The following is an 18,966-nucleotide window of genomic DNA, read 5'->3' as shown; positions in this document are numbered from 1 at the left end:
GCAGATCCTCAGAGCTCACTGGCCAGCTGAAAGAATGAACTTCAGATTCAGTGAGAAACTGTCTCAAAGCATTAGAGTGGAGAGTGATAGAGGAGACTCTGATGCCCTGCCCTTGCTAGCCTCTGTGTGCACATTCATAAGTACTTACACACACAAGCATGTATACATACACATAAGCACACAATCTTCTAAAGACAATTAGAGCTCTAAGTATTTACTTCATTAGTTTTCATTTTCAGAAGGAATCTTATGTGGAGCTTTTGACCTAGTGAGTCTGAACTAGTGGCCCTGTATTCTCTGCATATCTTCTGCTCTCATGCTCTCCTGTATGGATCTCCCATTTTTAGGTCTTAGATGACCTCCCCTTCCTTTCCCCTTTAGTCCTTTACTTTGGTAGAATATGTTCGCAGAGTGAGAAGGGATATCACTTTTAAAATCTTGACTATCTGAAGATGCCTTCACATTTGGTTGATATTAGGGTTTGAAATAGAATTCTAAGTTGAAATTTTTTTTTCTTCCAAATTTTTAAAGAATTATCTGTTGGGAAGTAGTTATTAGACTCTAGAGGGCCTCTCTACCCCAGCTAGTTCCCAAATAATCAAGACAGAGACCTTATAGGTTTTATGATAAATTATAAAGCAGTAGAGCTGGGCAGATATCAACCCTCTACGTTATTTTGCTATTTCATAGCTACATACCCCAATTTACTTGCCATAATTGTTCCTGCCTGGGCTGCTTCTGTCCCATCAGGCCAGCCCTCGTGGCCACGTATTCATGGTCCGTACTGCCCCATGGTGACTTCCTTCCTCTCTGGCTTCTTCTCCTGCTTCTCTCATGGTCCCCCTGAGACTCCTAAGCCCAGGAACCTAAGCTCTACCTACTTCTCTTCTGCTCAGCTATATGCTGTCTAGCCTTTTTACTGAATAATCAGAGATTACTGTGGAGCAAAGTTTATATAACATCATGGGGATTTACTCATCTGAACCAACCACCATCAATTATCTCTGATTTTTAGGAGTTCATTAGAGAGTTCAAAGCAACAGATTTTGATTTCTTGGTGGGTCACATAATATCCAGCTGAGATGGGTATCTCAGGTTTCATAATAACTTGGTATCCTATTGTCAAACATCAGGTTTCCACTGGGACCCAATAGCAAGCCAAGACCCAACTCGAAGTGAGAAATAATTGTCTGCTGATGATGGTAGAGTCTTGCTCCAAAATCCCGAAGGTCTCCTTAGTGATTCACCTATTGGGACCTGCCAGAATTTCCAAACAGCACCCCTATCAGCCATTGACACCTCAAGTACCTTCTGGTCTGCTGGATCATATGACCCAAGTGGTAGAGCAGCCTTCATAGCCTTCATAGCAGTCTGGACTATTTAAGAGCCTTCTCCTGTTCCAGACCCCACTCAAAGCTAGCAGCTTTCTGAGTCACTTAGTATATGGGCTGGAGCAACAAGCAGGTGAAGAATTTGCTGTCTCCAGAATCTATATGGGCCCAGGAAGGTGGCTGCTCCTTCTCCACTTTACAAGATTTATTTCATTTTTGTGTGTATGAATGTTTTGCTTGAATGTATATCATATACATGCCTGGTACCTACTGAGGTCAGAAGGGGCATTGGATCCCCTGGAGCTGGAGTTAGGAATAGTGCCTTTATGTGGCTAGAAGTAGGTCCTCTGCAAGAAAACAAGTGCTCCTAACTACACAATTTTTTCAGCCCCAGTGTTGTGCTTCTTTTTTGGTGGTCGGAGGGTCCAGGTGTGGTATCCTATCACCGGAAAGGATATCTCCACATGCCCCACACCACTGAACTAGAAATTGTACTGAGGTTGACGGTCCTTGAATTTTGGTTGATTTCCCACCTTCTGATGCACATGTGCACCACCACCAACAAGTCCAAAGGGTTTACCTCCTGCTCACTTGGTCCTAGCTACATAATGTTATCAGTATAGTGGACCTTTGTGATATTTTGTGGAAGAGACAGATGATCAAGATCTCAGCAAACTAAGTTATGACACAGGACTGGATAGTTAAAGTATCCTTAAGGTAAAACTATAAAGGTATACTGCTGGGAAAGCAGATGACTTCTGGTGGTCCTTATGGACAGGTACTAAGAAAAAGACATTTGCTGTAGCAGTAGCTGCATACTGTGTACTAAGAGATGTGTTGATCTTGCTATTCGATTAAGTTCACGATGGTCAACTGTCATTCTCCATCATCCACCTGCCTTCTGAATAGGCCAAATAGGAGAGTTGAAATGAGATGTGGTGGGAACCATCCCCCCTACATCTCTCAAATCCTTGATGGTTGCATTAATTTCTGTAATTCCTCCTGGGATGCAATATTGTTTTTTTGGTTCATTCCTTATCCTGGTAGGCAACTCCAGAGGCTTCCATTTGGCCTTTCCAACCATAATAGGCTTCACTCCACAGGTCAGGGAACCAATGTGGGAATTCTGCTAACTTTCAAGTTTTTCTACCTCAAGTATGCATTCTGAGACTGGAGGAGTAACCACTGGGCCCACTGGGCCCACTGTGAGTTGGGCTTAAGCTAGAACTCTGTTAGTCACCTGACCTCTATAAGCCCCTACTTTAACTGGAGAGCCAAGGTGCTTCTTGGGGTCTCTAAGAATCAGTGTCAATTCAGGACCAGTATCCAATTGATTATTTCCTTCCCCCCGCCCCAGAATATAGTTACCCTTGTAAAAGGCCATAGATCGCTCTGGGGAAGAACTGGAGAAAGGCTAACAGTAAATCTTTTAGATACTTTACCAAGGTTCCTCAGGGGAACTTGGCTGTCCTTTCATTCAAGGGGTTCTGGGTCTGCAAACTGACTCACGTCTGATAATTGGGTCACAGGCCAAGATTTCTTCTTACCACCATTTAATGTATCCTTTCTTACATTTGAGAATTTTTCTACCTGTACAGATCAAACAGAAATGCAGTAGGCTTCTTAACTATTTCACGCCTGGAAACACCATGACTGATTAGTCAGTACCAAAGGTCTATTTAAGACATACCACCAAAAAAATAAATAAATAAATAAATAAAATAAAATCACTTTGCCAGCAGGCTTAGTGGCACATGCCTTTAATCCCAGCACCTGTGGAAGCAAAGGCAAGCAGATCTCTGTGAGTTTGAGGTCAGTCTGGTCTACAAAGGGAGTACAGGACAGCCAGGGCTCTGATACATAGAGAAACTCTTTGCTTGTGGCGACATTGTGCGTTAGTCCATTATGGTAACTATGCTCAACTTGCCTTTGGTGATTCAGGGCTGCCATTTGGCCTCTGCTACTCCACGGCCCAATTAAACCCATCACATTTTATTCATCCAACTGAGCAGTAGCATTTCCAACCCTAAGGTCTGCCACAAGGAGGAGGGTGACAACAAAGCCTTCCAAATGTGCTGATAACCAACCCTTTCACCATGTTGTGTCATGCAGGACTAGTGAAGGCCATGTCTTCTGGGCCTTCCCTTGTGAAGGATTACTTATACAGCATACCCACTCTAGGACTGTAATTTTCCTGAGCCCTAAAATCCCTCAATAACATTGAGCCAAGGGGTATTGGGGATCTTCAGCTCCTTTCCATTAGCCCATCTTTTGGCAAATGCTTCAGCCAACCAGTCAGACTTTTGATACCTTTTAACTATGTGAGCATCCATATTAAACCTAGAGTCTCCACTCAGAGGGTCCATATTCAAAACTGACTGTCCTTAATAGAGGGCTTTGCTCTGTATTTATTGAGCTGCACAGAAGACATGGCATGGGAAAGGAATAAGGGGGGATACTTTAGAAATCTTTTTTAAAATATTTATTTTATATATGTGGGTGCTATAGCTGCATGTACACGTGAATGCCAGAAGGGGCATCAGATCCCAGTATTGATGGTTGTGAGCCACCCTGTGATTGCTGGGAATTGAACTCAAGACATCTGGAAGAGCAGACAGTGCTCTTAACCACTGAGCCATCTCTCCAACCCCTAAATTTTTAACAGAGTTTTACAGGGCATGGAACTTTACTGGCTCCAACTGACTGCAAAGCACTCAAAAACAAAGTACTGCAAATAGATGTTATCAAACTATTTATATGCTCTGTCCAATATTTATGGTTTATATTTATTTTATAAGGTTGCATTCAACCTATTGGCTGCTTTCAGCAAATGATTACCACATGCACGCGCACACACACACTCTTCAAGTGCAGGGGCTTGGAAGAGTATATAACTTAAGTTACTGCTGTACATTAGCTGAGCTCGTAAGTGGGAAATTCAAGTAAGATTTGGTTGTTGAATTTGTTCTCTTAAAGATGGGTTAAAGCCAAGCAGGCTGAGTACACAAATAGGATAGCAGGCTAAATCTGGTTGGTTTTTGTTTGTTTGTTTTGTTTTGTTTTTTTGAGACAGGATTTTTCTGTGTAGCCCTGGCTGTCCTGGAACTCACTCTTTAGACCAGGCTGGCCTCAAACTCACTCTGTAGGTCCACCTGACTTTGCTTCCCAAGTGCTGGGATTAAAGGTGTACACCACCTGGCTGCAGGTTAAGTCTTAAGTGAGCTTAAGTTGCATTATTAACTTGGCTGTGATGTCCAGCAAAAGTTTTGTCTCTTTGAATGCAAGAGATATTTTCATAAAATCTTATCACAACAACAAATTGTTAAGTTCTGTCAGTTTTGTTGTCATCGGTATGGATGGCTGTCTGCCAAACTGAGATGGTTTAGGTGACCTTGAAGGAGATAGAACTAGCACTGATCCAGTCCTTGATGTCAATCTTGAGCTCATTCTCTTTTCTAAGTGTGTGGTGACACACACTTGTATTCCCAGAACTCAAGTCCACGTCAGGAGAATCCTAAGTTAAAGACCAGTCTAGTCTGCATTGTGAACTGCAGACAGGCCTAGGTGAGAAACTGTCTATTAAAAAAATAGTAATAAAACTATGGGAAATAATTTGTACCTTACTGTTACAACATCTGATATAATATTGCATTCCTTCCTCTATATGATCCATATATATATATATATATATGATCCATATATATATATGCATCTATATATATAGAGAGAGTGAAAATACTTCATTTTAGCCACATGCTGCAGTTCATCGCCTTAAGTCAGAATAGTCCATTTAAATACAGCAGATCTATTTCCTAAATGTATTTAGGCCACACCTATTCCTGTTCCCTGCCTTCAGCTAAGAGTCTTTCTCACTCGCCTGCCCAGGAGCTCTGTGTTAGGCTTCTCTGGTAACTATGATTACAGCTGCTCCTGTTCTAACTGCACAACGCACACTTTTCACCCTACACTTTGTTGTATCATTGTTGCCATTAAGCGATAACGTGTACTCTCTCTCCTTGCTCTCTTGATTGTTTTCATGTGTTTAAATTTACTCTTGACAAGAGATTGCTCAAATGCCACCATCCTAGTATATACACCTGTGTGGTGACAGTTCACTGTGACAATGATGATTATGGTCCGGGTGAATATAAGCTTTCCTGAAACTGCATCTGGATAAATTTTCTTTGTCTGTCTTTGCTTTATGATAGGCTGTTGATGATGTAAAGAAAGGTTACATTAAAGCAGAGGAGAAGTCTTACCAGTTACAGAAGCTATATGAACAAAGGAAAATGGTCATGGTAAGTTTGTTTACTCCCTAAACCTCTTGTTGCAGTTGATTTTGAAAGGTACCACAGCCTGGTCAGAGGCTTGATTCATTAAGAGGTGGAACATGTAGACTTTGATGCAAAGTTCCATTGGGTTTCCCCATTATTCCATCAAAAAACTCAGATTATGATACATAGGTATATACTTTTGTTAGTATTGGTCAGGCAGTGGTTTTGTTTGTTTTTGTTTTTGTTTTTATTTGAAGGTGTGATAAAACAAAGCTGGGAATTGTGATCTTCTGTAACCCTAGTACTCTCGAGGTGGGGACAGGAAGAAACGGTGCCCTTAGCTGTATGACGAGTGTAAGGCCAGCCTGGGTTAACGAGTCCCGCTTCAAAACAACAACAAAGTGCTGCATAAAACATAATATGGGCTAGAGAGTTGGCTCAGTGGTTAAGAACACTTGTTGATCTCGCAGAAGAGATGAGGTTGATTGCCAAAACACACGTGGCTGCTCTCAGCTGTCTGTAACTCCAGCTCTAGGGAATCTGATGCGGCTTCTGACTTCTGTGGGCACCAGGCACACACATGGTATACATGCATAAATGCAGGCAAAACACTCATGTACATACATACATAAATCTAAAAAAAAAACTTAAAAAACATAACTATTCTGTAAGGATCTAGTATTTAGACTTGGTTTTTTCTTTTTTCTTTTTTTTTTTTTTTAATTTTTAGTACTTATTTATCCTAGAAAAAGTCTCAGCCAGGTTAGCCTGCAGTTTGCCCAAACTAGCCTTATATACTCTGTCGACCAAGCTGGCTGGCCCTGAACTTCACTTGAACTTCCTATATCAGCCTCCCAAATGGTGAGGTAACAAGAATAAGCCACCACATTCAGTTAGGTCTTTAATATTGAAATTCAGTTGTGAGTTAGCAACATCAATCCTTTTCTAACTTACTTTTCTCCAGTTGTAGGGCTCAGTAGGGCTTTTTTATGTATGATTTCCTAGAGTTGTGTTTGATTTAGCTACTACTGGCTTCATGTGGCTATTTAAAGCTAAATTTAAAATTATTTGAAATTCATTCCTTTGGTTATACTGGCCACATTTTAAGTGCTAAATAGCCACATGTGGCCAGTGGCTGCTGTGTTGGACAGCGCAGGCTTAGAACATTTTCAGCATTGCTGGCTGTTCTGTTGGACAGGGCTGCCTAGCATGTTCTTTAAATGTTTTAAAGAGTTTGAGGCCAGCCTGATCTACAGAGTAAGTCCAGCACAGTCAAGGCTACACAGACAAACCCTGTCTCAAAAAAACAAAAAACAAAGAAACAAACAAAAAGCAACAAACCAAACAAACAAGAAAAAAACCCACACACATAAAAAAACCCAAACAAACAAAAAAGAATACTTACAAACAATTCAGTCATAGAATTTACAGAATTCCCCCTTGACAGATCACACAGATAGCTAAAATTTTTTTCAATGCTGTGTGAATCACACAGGATAATGAGTACATTGGTAATCATTGAAACACTACTTGAATTATTCTTTACCTTCTGTGTACTTATTATCCATTTTAAATTAATTTAATTGGGCCAGGTATGGTGGTATACACCTATAATCTCATCCCTCAGGAAGCCAAGGCAAGAGGGTCCTTATTTAAGACCAGACTTGGTTATCTAACAAGTTTGAGATCAGGCTGTATAATATAGTGAGACTATGTCTCAATATTAGTCACCACCCACCTCCATATACATACACAGAAAACCATTAAATTAGAAGGTAAATAGGGTTAGCATTGACCTTAGCCTATGATTTTACTTCCATGATAAAAAATAATCTCTTTTCCATAGAAAGTCACCAGGAATCAGGGAACTGTCTTACCACTACATAAGAGCAAGCTAAAATAGAAAATTGGCAAAGGGAATTTTTATGTCTGTGAAATAGTATTTTAGACCAAGCATGGTGTTGCACATCAGCAAATCACTATGAGTGTGAGGCCAGCCTGCAAAGTGAGCTCCAGGCAAGCCAGGGCTACTTAGCAGAAAACAAAAACCCCGAAAACCCATTGGCTTAGAGGCTGGGAGAGATGGCCCAGTGGTTAAAAGCACTGGCTGCTCTTAGAGAAGACTGAGATTCAGTTCTCAACACTCAAATCAGCAGCACCCAGCACACTGTGTGACTACATTTCCAGGGGATCTGATGCCTTCCTCGGACCACAGCACCAAGCACACATGTGGTCTAGAAACATACATGCAGGCAAACATGCATATATACATGATAAAACTAAAAAAATACATTTAAAAAAGGGTACTTGACCTTGTGAAACCTGAAGAGCTTCAGAATCTTAATTCAAGTTTGGGGAGATTTGGTTCCCAAGGTTCCTTTCAGTTCCTTGTTTCTAATAGACTTGCTTTGACCTTTGGCAGGTCAGCTGGGAGAGCACAGAATTCTGGAAAATGTACCCGTAACCCATTCACCTAAAGTGTTCTGTGCCCCTCTGTTATTAACTATTGAACATTTACAAAATGTCCTTTGCTATATCTTTCCTTTCCACTTATCTAAGACAGATGTGATGATTCAAGATTATATTTAGCTATTCAAAATTGAGAATGGATAGAATAATTCTGTGTGGTCACTGTTGTTTAGACAGGGTCTCATATGCTGAGGCTGGGTTTGTACTTGCTGTATAGCCAAAAGCTGGTCAAGAACATCTTTCCACTTCATTCTCCCAGGTCCTGGTATGAAAGATGGATGCCACCATGCTTAGCTTTAAATTTTTGTTTTCTTAGATATATGTTGTAAATTTGTTAGACAATAAAAATTTACCTTTTCCAGTTTTTAATTTATGTAAATTTTCAGTGTTTCTTTTCAAGTTTGGTACAAACTCAGCCATGTAGAGGTTGTCTGCTTAAAACTGAGAGAGAATACAAACCCGAGAGCCTCTGAAGACCTTGGTCCAGTAAGACTCCATCTGTCTTCTCATCAAGGCGCGGGTGCCTGTTCAGGCTATTCTTAGAACTTAGGCCAGTAAGAATCCTCTTGAAGGTTTTCAAGAGGAGATTCGCTGTGTGCTGGGACTGTTCTAGAATTCTTATGCAAAGAAGTGGACCAAATGCCAGACATGAAGCAACTTGAGGAAGAGGTTACACGGCTTAATAGGTTGAGGTGATACACTTCTGTCATGGTGGCCAGAGTGGGAGACTGTTGATCCAGGCCTGTCCCCAGTGACCTATTGCTTCCAGTAAGACTCCGCAGCCTTCCAAAACAGTGTCAGCCAGCTGGAGACCAAATGTCCAAATGCATGAGCCTATCTGAGGCATTTCACGTTCAAACCACTGGGATCTGGGATCATGTGACTAGTCAGAATACAAGTAGGATTTGGCAGTAGAGCTCCAGTGCACGTTTCCCTGAATCAAGGGAGAGAGGGCTTCCTTTAGTTCCAGATTGCAGTGGACAGTGACTTTTGTAATGTCAAAGAGCGTTCAGGATACACACTGCTCTTTACATCCCTAGCACTCTTTCCTAATTTCTGTATGCTTCTCTTAAAAAAAAAAAAAAAAAATTCTCCGTACAGAAGGCTGGGTATGGGTAAAAGTGTTTGATTCTGAGACAGAGAAGCACAAGTTTACGGCTAACCTGGTGTATGTAGCCTGTTCCAGCCATCTTACTGGGCTACATAATAAGACCCTACCTCAAAGACCTCCCTCCCTCTATCCCACAAACAAATCTGTACAGTAAAATGTTCTCTTAGGAATATGGTTGATATATTTCTCAGACAGCAAAAGTGTGTCCCAAAGAAGAGAATTCTCGGAAAATTTCTCTTAGGCCAGCCATTTTTGTTAAAGAACACGAGCAGAAGTAATCTTCAGGTTATGTGACACCTACCTACATTGCAGGTTTTTAGCACCACTGAGCAGAATTGCTGTGAGCTGGTCCTGTCAGTGTTTCTAATGACTGTGTCAGGATTGGATTGGATTAGATTGGATTGGGTGTTGGAGGCCTGGGCTCTGGCTATTCTTTTTATTGTAAGCTTTTCAAATACAAAGAGAAGTTGAAAGGATAGTACAGGAAGCCTAGAAGGCCCCGTGCACCACCTGCTGTGCAGTGCTGCTGGGCTTCACCTTCCTAATGTATATAAGCTTCGTTTGGTTCCATCTTATACTGGGGTTTTGTGTTTCTTATTTGCTTGCTTCTCTGTAATGCTAAAGGTTGAATCTAGGGTTTCACAAGTTCGGCAAATACTTTTTCACTGAGCTAACTCTCCAGTCCCTACCCTGGAAGTTGTTTTTGTTTTTAATGTGTATTTGTGTTTTTCTACTTGTCTGAATGTGTACTACATGCGTGCAGTGTCCAAAGAATCCAGAAGAGGGCAGTTTTAGACAGTTGTGAGGCCACCAGTATGGGTTCTAGGAACCAGATTCTGTTCCCTGTGAGTGCAGCAGGTGTTCTTAAATGCTGAGCTATTTCTCCAGTCCCGTACTCTGGAATTCCTTATCTATCATTTCACAGCCAGTCTTTTTTGTACACCAGAGGGGTGTACCACTCCCCAAGCTCTCAAGCTTTTGAGAGAGAAAATGGTTGAGTCCTTTGACTAATGCTAATGGAGCTTTTAATAATGGTAGTGGTGGTACATACCTTTTTATCTCAGCACTCAGGAGGCAGAGGCAGGAGGATCTCTGAGTTTGAGGCCAGCCTGGTTTACAGAGCAAGTTCCAGGACAGCAAGGGCTACACAGAGAAACCCCATCTCAAAAAACAAATCAAAACAAAAAATAAATTTAACATTTATTAATTATCTAATTATTCACCAAATTCTGTGCCAAATATTTTATATTTGGTGTAACAAATAATATTATGACATAGGTGTTGTCGTTATTTCCCATTTATAGAGTAAGAAACCAAGGCTTGGGGCCTGGAGAGATGGCTCAGCAGTTAAGAACACTAACTGCTCTTCCAGAGGACCCAGGTTCAAATCCCAGTACTCACATGACAGCTCACAACTGTCTGAAACTCTAAGATGTGACACCCTCACATAGCCATGGACATGTAGACAAAACAATAATGCACATAAAAAAATAAACATAAATTAATTAAAAAACAAAAACCAAGGCTCCTGGATTGAGTGAATTGCCCAAGGTTATATAGGTAGGAAATAGTGCAGTTTGGATTCCAGTGCCAGGTGGCCTGAGCCCAGCCCAGTGGCCCCAGCTCTCCTCTGTGTCAATGTCTGCTCCAGACCTTGTTGCTCTTATAACCCAGAAGAGTTGTCTATTCCATTGCACCTACCTCTTGTCATACTTCCCTGTGTGTAGCAGGGTTTGTTCTCCTGCTCACAGTGAAGTAGCAGCAGTAAATAGTATCATGTCTACTGGAACTGGAAGGGCAATAAAAAGGGAAGAGATGTGGCAGCGTAGTAGTGGGAGAATGAGAAAAGAAAAATGAGGCTTTGAAGGACTGTGGCTCTTCTGAACGCACCCTGCCTCTGTCCTTGCTGCTGTTCTGTGATTTGTCATCCTCTAAGTTGTTATTTTACTGAGGAAGAAATCTAAAGCCAGCAGGGTGTGATTCCCCCTCCCCTGACCCATATCCCCCAGTAACAGTAGCAATGTTTTAAGTGTCATTCACCAGAACCATTAGATTGCCTTGTTTTTTGGTAGGTTGGTTGGTTTGTTTTGTACGTATGTCATTTCATCTGTCTTGGTAAGAGAGATAGGAACTATCTGGTTCTCAGTTTGGAACTCCTACCCATCTGCTGAAGTCACCAAAGGTGCTGTGCATATACCAGTGTGTCCAAGTCTTGTGTGACTTTCAGGCTTATGTGCTTATTTCCGAGGTAGCCCATGAAAGGACACCAACTCAGAGACCACCAATCTTTTTCCTCCTTTATCTCCCTTTGCCCGTTTCTCTTTTACACACCATCCAAGTGTCTTCTATTCTTTCTTGCTTAATTTGCACTTGTGAGCTGAGTTAGAGAAGAGGGAGCAAAGCTGAGTGAGCTGCAGTGTTTGAAGCCATCTTTGGATTCATCTTGTGAGGACCACATGTCTCACTTGACTGGAGTCCAGATGCTTTCTAAGGAGGTATATTGTCTAAGTTTCATCCATGGCTCTCTGGTAAAACACCCTGTCCAGCAGCTCAAGGAGAAAGGGTTCCTTTTAGCTCAAAGCCCCAGGCTATGGTCCAGCATTGCAGGGGAGTCAGGTTAACAGGAACTTGAAGTAGCTAATCACAGCACACCCAGGAGCAAAGAGAAATGAGTTACTATGTACATGCAGGCCTGTGTTCAGCTCATTCTTTTAGAGAGACCTGGACCCACTCATTTAGGCTGGGTTTTCCACATCAGTTTAATCAGGTCATCTCCCTGACTGCCCATAGACAAACTCAGTCTAGACAATTCCTTATTGAGCCTCCTTTGTTGAGTCTTTAATTGTCGACTTGACAATTAAAACTAACTACCACACATACATGCTGGGACTCAGGAAACAACCAGGTTACTTAGGAATTAATTGATGGTGAAAAAAGGAAAGCCTGGGGTTGTGGTTCTTAATTGTGTGTTTCTGATGAGTGACCTCTAGATCCGTCACTCATCCTGCTCCGAGTTCTGTAAAATGGCTGCTTTTTTTAAGTTTATTTTAATTTCACCATGTTATGAGTGTGAGACATGGAGTAGTTTTATCTTCATCATTAAGATCGGAGTAATTTTTTTATTAGAAAAGAGATAGGAAGAAACTATTATGAAGATAGATTTCCATCCCGTAAGTACAGTGAAAAGAGAGGACCACACTGGCTGCCATTATGGATTCCTTTCTAGTGCTAGTGATCTTGACTACAGTGTCTCTTCTGCCACTTCATTTCTGTATCATCTTTAACTGAAGAACTGGGTGTTAGAAGTTTGAAGGTAGGGCTGGAGAGAGGGCTCAGAGGTTACGAGTACTGGCTGTTCTTCCAAAGGTCCCGAGTTCAGTTCCCAACAACCACATGGTGGCTCACAACCATCTCTAGTGAGATCTAGTGCCGTCTTCTAGCCTGCAGGTATACTGTATACGTAATAAATAAATCTTTAAATGAAGAAGTATGAAGGTAAAAGCTGAGAATGGTATGAAGGAGTGCCAACTCAGGGACAAGTGTGAGATCAGGAGCCAGGTCTTCAGGTGGCTAGGTGAAATGTTCCTGTCCATCCAGCTGTACTGTGCTTCAGCATCTTTGTAACATGGTTTTCCCTTTCATTTATGTGTTTGCTTGTTTAGTACCTCAACATGCTAAGAACTTGTGAGGGCTACAATGAAATCATTTTCCCGCACTGTGCCTGTGATTCCAGGAGGAAGGGGCATGTTATCACAGCCATCAGTATCACGCACTTTAAACTTCATGCCTGCACTGAAGAAGGGCAGCTGGAGGTAAGAGTTGAGCCTGGTGGGCCAGAAGCTGTCAGTGGGCGCTTGCATACCTTTTGTGTTTTACTTCCTCTTTGTAGAGTAAGTGGAATCAAAGTGTGTTGATGATAGTCAGCAAATCCACATTGATCCTTATTTTACTGGCTCCAAATTACACATTAATTATTGTATGTGTGTATGGTGTGTGTGTGTGTGCGAATGCACGTGCACGCACTCACATGCACGCAGGCTCATGCCCACGGCACAGTGCATGTGTGAAGGTTATAGGACAGCTTTGTGGAATCATTTTCTCTTCCACCTTTGTGTGGCTTCTGGGGCTCAAACTTAGGTCAACTTGCCCAGCAAGCGCTTACCTACTGAGCCACTTCACCAGCCTAAGTTTCTCTTGGCACAGCCCTTCCCTGAAACACCGAGCATTTTTCCATCAGAATCCATTTGCCTCAGCTCCCCAGTACTTAAACTATAGACCTTACTCTGATGTTCTTGGCTGTCTAGAACCAGGTAATAGCGTTTGAATGGGATGAGATGCAGCGATGGGACACAGATGAAGAAGGAATGGCCTTCTGTTTTGAATATGCACGAGGAGAGAAGAAGCCTCGATGGGTTAAAATCTTCACACCATATGTGAGTGGGAGATGGGAGGCATGGGGAAAGTAGACCGGGCTTTGAAACTGTTGAAATAAATCCTAGTGGGAACTAAAGGAGAAGTCGCATTAAACTAGGGCTCTTGAAGGCAAGTTATGGTTTCAGAGAACTCTTTCTCTCCATTGTCTCACCATAGATGCTTGTTGCTGTTTGTTTAAGACAGGGTCTCACAATTTAGCCTTGGCTGGCCTGGAACTTGCTCTTGTAGACCAGGTTGGCTCTGAACTCAAAGAGAGCCACCTGCTTCTGAATTTCAAGTGCTGGGATTAAATATGAGTACCACCACATCCGTGGCTTTTCCATAGTCTTTCTATAGGCCCTGACCTCATGGTTTTATTCCTTTGTTGATAACCAAAAGAGCATGGGCCAGTTTGACATTTTGTCCTGGGATTGTGAAATTCACAGCCTGTGTGTCATAGTCACCACTAGGAGGAGCTGGAGAACAATAGATTGCCAGGTCTGTGGTTGTGGTTCCCAGGCAGGATATGGTTCCCACCCAGTCTGTCCTGGGTGGGTTTGAAAAATGGGATGGTAGAGTTGAAGTTAAAGGCATGGCCTTGTGCCTGGTTTGGGAAGTCAGTGAGTATTGCTCCCTTTTTTTTTTTTCCAGTTCAATTACATGCATGAATGCTTTGAGAGGGTGTTCTGCGAGCTCAAGTGGAGAAAAGAGGTAATTCTAAAGAATTCTTGAATTAATTTCTTCCTCTTATTTAAAATTTGTAGGCCTATGACCAAATACCGGGACCCTCACCTTCATTTCTGTCTTTCTAGGAATATTAGTTAGAGACTGATTATCCCATGTGAGCAGGACATTCTCCCAGCGAAGCTGGCCTCTGGACGGTGAAGGGGCTATGCGAAAAAAGCCCAACTTCTTCCCTTGTAAGAGGGTGGACACTGGCTGCAGGCTCTCCCATCTCTCATGACTTCATGGACCCTCTTCTGCCTGTTTGTTTGATTTTTGTTGTTGTTGTTTGTTTTTTTAATCAAATAACCCTCCATGCTGTTCCTGACCCAGGAGAGCACCTGTCCTGAGTTTTAGCCATCTGACTGGACAAGTCACAGTAGAGTCTTTCTTCACTAACCAAGAACATATATGTGGGGGACATTTTTACTACTGTTGTTTATAGGTGTCAGTGCTGGAGCAGAATTTTGGAGACTGTCTAAATACTTAGCTACTTATTCTCAAAGAAAATCAGAAAATCGAGAGGTCCAGTCAGTCACGTAGAAGCTGATGTTCTTGCTGTAGTAGAAAGAACGCTGGTCTCTGAAGGTCATCTGGGATTTCTCCTGCTTGTTTTACGTGTGATTTTGGGCAAAGCAACCTCCTTAAATCTGAATTGTCTCTTTTGTAACACAGGAAGACTAAGCCAGGTGGTACATACTCAGAGTCCTCTAAGAGGCTGTGGTTGTGGATGGGAAGTTGGATCAGGTTGTCAGCCCAGTGTGGTGCTCCAGTTCTGTGTGAGGGTTGTCTCCAAGTCGGAGACCATACTGCTCCTCAGTAACTCTTCTTTTTTTTTTTCTTTCCTTTCAGAATATTTTCCAGATGGTGAGGTCACAGTAGAGGGGTGTGGCCACCTAGCCTTTCCTCACCCCTCTCCCTTCTCCTTGCCCTCATCCTCCCTCTCCCTTCTCCTTGCCCTCATCCTCTTAGCCTTTCCGTCTCCCATGTCAGACAATAACCTTTAACACAAAAAAAGAAAAAAGTCATCATATCCCAAAGACCTAAGCTAAATCTTATAATAACTTCCTGTGAATTTTAAGTGTTTGGAACTGAGCTGGTAGAGGAACAGCAGGTTGATAATGCCAGAAGTCCACTGAGATCGGACAGAAATTAGCCCAGCCAACTCGCCAAAGGCATCTTTGTGTTTTACCCAGGCCTCAGACGAACAGACTCTCCTTGTACTATATTTTTAAAACTGGAACTATGAACTCCATCCATTTGCACTGTTTAAGCATATATATGTATGTATGTAAAAAATTATATATACACAAATTAGCTGCACGTATATACATATATATATTTCTTTTTAAATTTCATATTGATGGCAGTACCTTTTTTAGCTTGTGTTTTTACACACCTGAATTCATGACCTCTCTCTTGCTCTCTTTATTTTGAAACAAACTTTAAAAAGGAAAAAAAAATTACAGGGAAAATACCTCTCCTCATGAAGGACTCGAGAAGTTTACAACCTGCTTGGGTTTTCCCCCTCTTTTGTGTTGAATACAGTTTCTGGCTGTGGGTTTGCCATAGAGTCTGAGGAGCAAGGACTGTAGTGTCTTTATTTTCAAGAGGATGCTGAGGAAAAAGGCTGTTTCTCAAGAGCAACAAAGCTTCGGGTCTGCAGGGAGTCTAAACGCCTCTAGTCTCAATTCCACGTCATTTTCCTGGTCCACTGCTCCCACTTACGACTTACTAGTCCATTCTGCACCCCTTCCTGTTTCTTTGGGGACTTTAAATGCTTCCTTTCAACTGGCCCAAAACAGAGTTCAGAGTAGTTTAAGGAAGCTGTTATTATAGGAAATGGAACACTTTTCTTCTGTGATACAGATAGTATTAGGAGTAAAACTTGACGTCCAAGGCACAAAGACTGGACATAAGGAGGGAAAGAAGGAAGCATGCCTTGTATTTTAAGGTTTTACCTCTTCCATTCCTGTCCATTAACTGTCAAGATTTTACATCCTCCATGACTTCCATAAACAGTTGTGTGGGGAGGAAGTGGCTTGGGTAAACTTAAGAGTCTGTGTCTCTGCCAACCAAATCATAGGCCTGTTCATGCCAGCTGAGGGCCCAGGAAGAAGTGGGAATATGGTCGATTTAGCTGACCACCACTTTTTTACTACAAAGGAGACTGAAGAGAAATCTCTCAAAGACTTCTTCATCTGGAGCTGGGTCTGGGCCTAGGGCTGCGGCTGGACCTGGGCCTGGGTCTCAGTGGGTAGAATGTTTGCCTAGCACGCATAAAGCCCTGAGTTTCACCCCCAGCACCATATAAAACTTGGCTGTGGTAGTGCTCACCTGTAATCTCAGCACTTAGGAGGGGAAAGCAGGAAGATCAGAATTTTCAAGTCCACCCTCTGCTACATAATGAGTTCAAGGCTATCCTGGATCACATGAGTCCCTGTCCCAAAAGTAGAAGAGTCCCTTATCTGCTGCATTTAGACTTCCTAGAGCCTAAAAGCTATATGAGGTAGAGGCCAGCCTGGCACTAGGGCAGTATTCTCAGATCTTGAGTTCTTACGTAAAGAACACTTAGGTCAGGTAGAACTAAAACATTCATCTTTGAAACTCCTTTCCTACTTTACCTTCCAAATTGAAGCCTCTGCAGGCTGGCATCCTTAGGTTCATATAGCTGGAGGCCAGCCAGAATTGAGTGTGTTTGGCAGTGTTGGCTGTGGTTTAAAGTTTCTTTCATACCTTAAGTTTTGCAGAACATTATGAGGCTACTTTTATGGCTCTATTATTTTGACAGCTGCTTGTCCCAGGAAAGTGTGAACCTTTTAGGACAGCCCGTCCCTTCCCCCTCCAAACCTGTAGAACCACAAAGTACAAAATATAAGAATGTTGAGTGTTTAAGTTGAAGAAGGTGATGCCTGATTTGCAGGCTTTAATCCAGGATCAACCCTCCTTTTGGCTTTAATATAATGAGTCTGAGTACCTTAAGAGTAGGTGCATTGATTTTTCACTCCAACATGCTCTGGAAGCCAGCTTTGTTCAAACAGTAGAAATAGCATGCACCAGTGTGCCTCCATCCACTCAGCAGGAGAGACATGAACAAACTGGAGAGTCTACACTACAGCCTTCCAGAGTGGAGACAGGGCTTTGGAGGTCCCGAAGAGTGAGCCCCAACATGTTGGCCTCTTAACAGAATCTGTGCAGGAGCAGCCTACTTTAGGCAGTCTTGCTACCAAAACCCACATCTCCAGCAGGGAGATGGGAAAAGGGAGACCCGAAAGGCTCACAGTGGGTCTCCAGTCATGGAGGCAGTGATCACTGTGGCCAGGAGCCCACAGGATCAAGCCCTTTTGCATGAAGCAGTGTTAGATGTAACTCTACTCCATCTCCCATCCCCTCCACTTCTTTCCTTTAATCCCCACTGTTTCTTATTCCTGGCTTCTGCCTAGGGAGGCATGTACCGCGTCTTCCTTGCCAGTTTTGTCTCTGGGAAAGGGATTTCCCCTCCCCAGCTTCACCCCAGCAGGATCCCCGGTCTCCAGTTGTTTCCTCCATTGGGTTTCTGTTCTCTGACACAAAAACTCAGAGATTTTTATGGAGCAGGAAAATATTTAGGCCCTGAGAAACCTGGCCCTGTAGGAAGCTTTACTTGCACAGTGCTTTGAGCTTGCTGGTTTTTGTATTTTTATCCTGGTCTCCACTTTTCTGCCTTCCCTTTGGCGAGACCTAAGCTCAGCACAGATATGTTAGTGCTCAAGGCAGCTACGAGGCCTGGACAGAGCTCTCAGGGAGGAATGAGGCAAATATTCCAGTATCCTCTTACCTGGCCCATTTAATTTTATCCTTTAGTTACCTGGGCCATTAGCTTTGCATAATCCCCTTTTATAGCTCCAAACTCTGAAGCATCCAAATAGGGCACTGATTAGAGGGGACACCTCTCTCTCTCAGAATTTCCAGCTTAAGGGCCAGCTCCTAGAAAGCAGTTCGCTTCCAGTTGACCTGAAGTCTCCAGGACTCAGGACCTCTGTGCCCTCCTGTCATTATGCTGTCTAGAGGGATGGCCTCAGCACACTGCTGCTCCTTCACCAGTTTTATGAGTTGCTTTAACTTCTTGGAGGAGGGACAGAGTGGCTGAATACTTACAGCTAGTGGGAGGGAGAATGCATCTTTAGTCCTTCATCTTGGGATCCTCTCAATCTAACCCTGAGCGAATCTGCCAGGCCTTCTTTACCCGGGTAACAACAGCTTCTTCCTCAGCGGTAACTGAGGGAGCACGGAAATCAGTTGGGCTCTGGGGAGGAACAAGACTGAAGAGGGACTGGTTACTGGCAGGAGCACTTGGCCAGCTGCTAAACATGGTTGCCAACTTGATATCATGCCCCTTTTAAGCTGGTGAGCTGGGCTTCAGTTTTTCCCAGGCCATGCACACTTTTAATTTATTTGAGAGAAACTAATTGTATTTTCACTGCAGTATCTTGTATTTTTATTTGTGATTTATGAAATGTGAAGAGAAAATGCAGAGAGCACACTGGCTCCAGTGTTCTCCAGCCCCTGCTCTAGCGCTAACCACTCTAAGACTGTCTGGTGATGTTACTTAGTGTAATTAATTGTAACATATTCTTTTAAATAAATTGATTTATTGATGAAACAA

At 42.6% G+C, this 18,966-nt stretch overlaps 1 protein-coding gene across 1 annotated transcript in view; it reads left to right on the top strand.

The window, feature by feature from the left end:
* The window catches only part of Snx27 (sorting nexin 27), a 67,384-nt gene extending 48,418 nt beyond the window's left edge, over nucleotides 1-18,966 (top strand). The window contains exons 8-12 of the mRNA XM_021661310.2: nucleotides 5,540-5,629; nucleotides 12,848-12,997; nucleotides 13,490-13,618; nucleotides 14,250-14,309; nucleotides 14,411-18,966. Of these exons, the coding sequence (XP_021516985.1) occupies nucleotides 5,540-5,629; nucleotides 12,848-12,997; nucleotides 13,490-13,618; nucleotides 14,250-14,309; nucleotides 14,411-14,419 (438 nt within the window). The 3' untranslated portion in view covers nucleotides 14,420-18,966. The remainder of the gene's footprint in view (nucleotides 1-5,539; nucleotides 5,630-12,847; nucleotides 12,998-13,489; nucleotides 13,619-14,249; nucleotides 14,310-14,410) is intronic.

The sequence above is a fragment of the Meriones unguiculatus genome, chromosome 10 (genome assembly GCF_030254825.1).
Source record: "Meriones unguiculatus strain TT.TT164.6M chromosome 10, Bangor_MerUng_6.1, whole genome shotgun sequence".
NCBI lineage: Eukaryota > Metazoa > Chordata > Mammalia > Rodentia > Muridae > Meriones > Meriones unguiculatus.
Note: the sequence above shows the minus strand (reverse complement) of the source record. Positions and strands in the feature narration are given on the sequence as shown.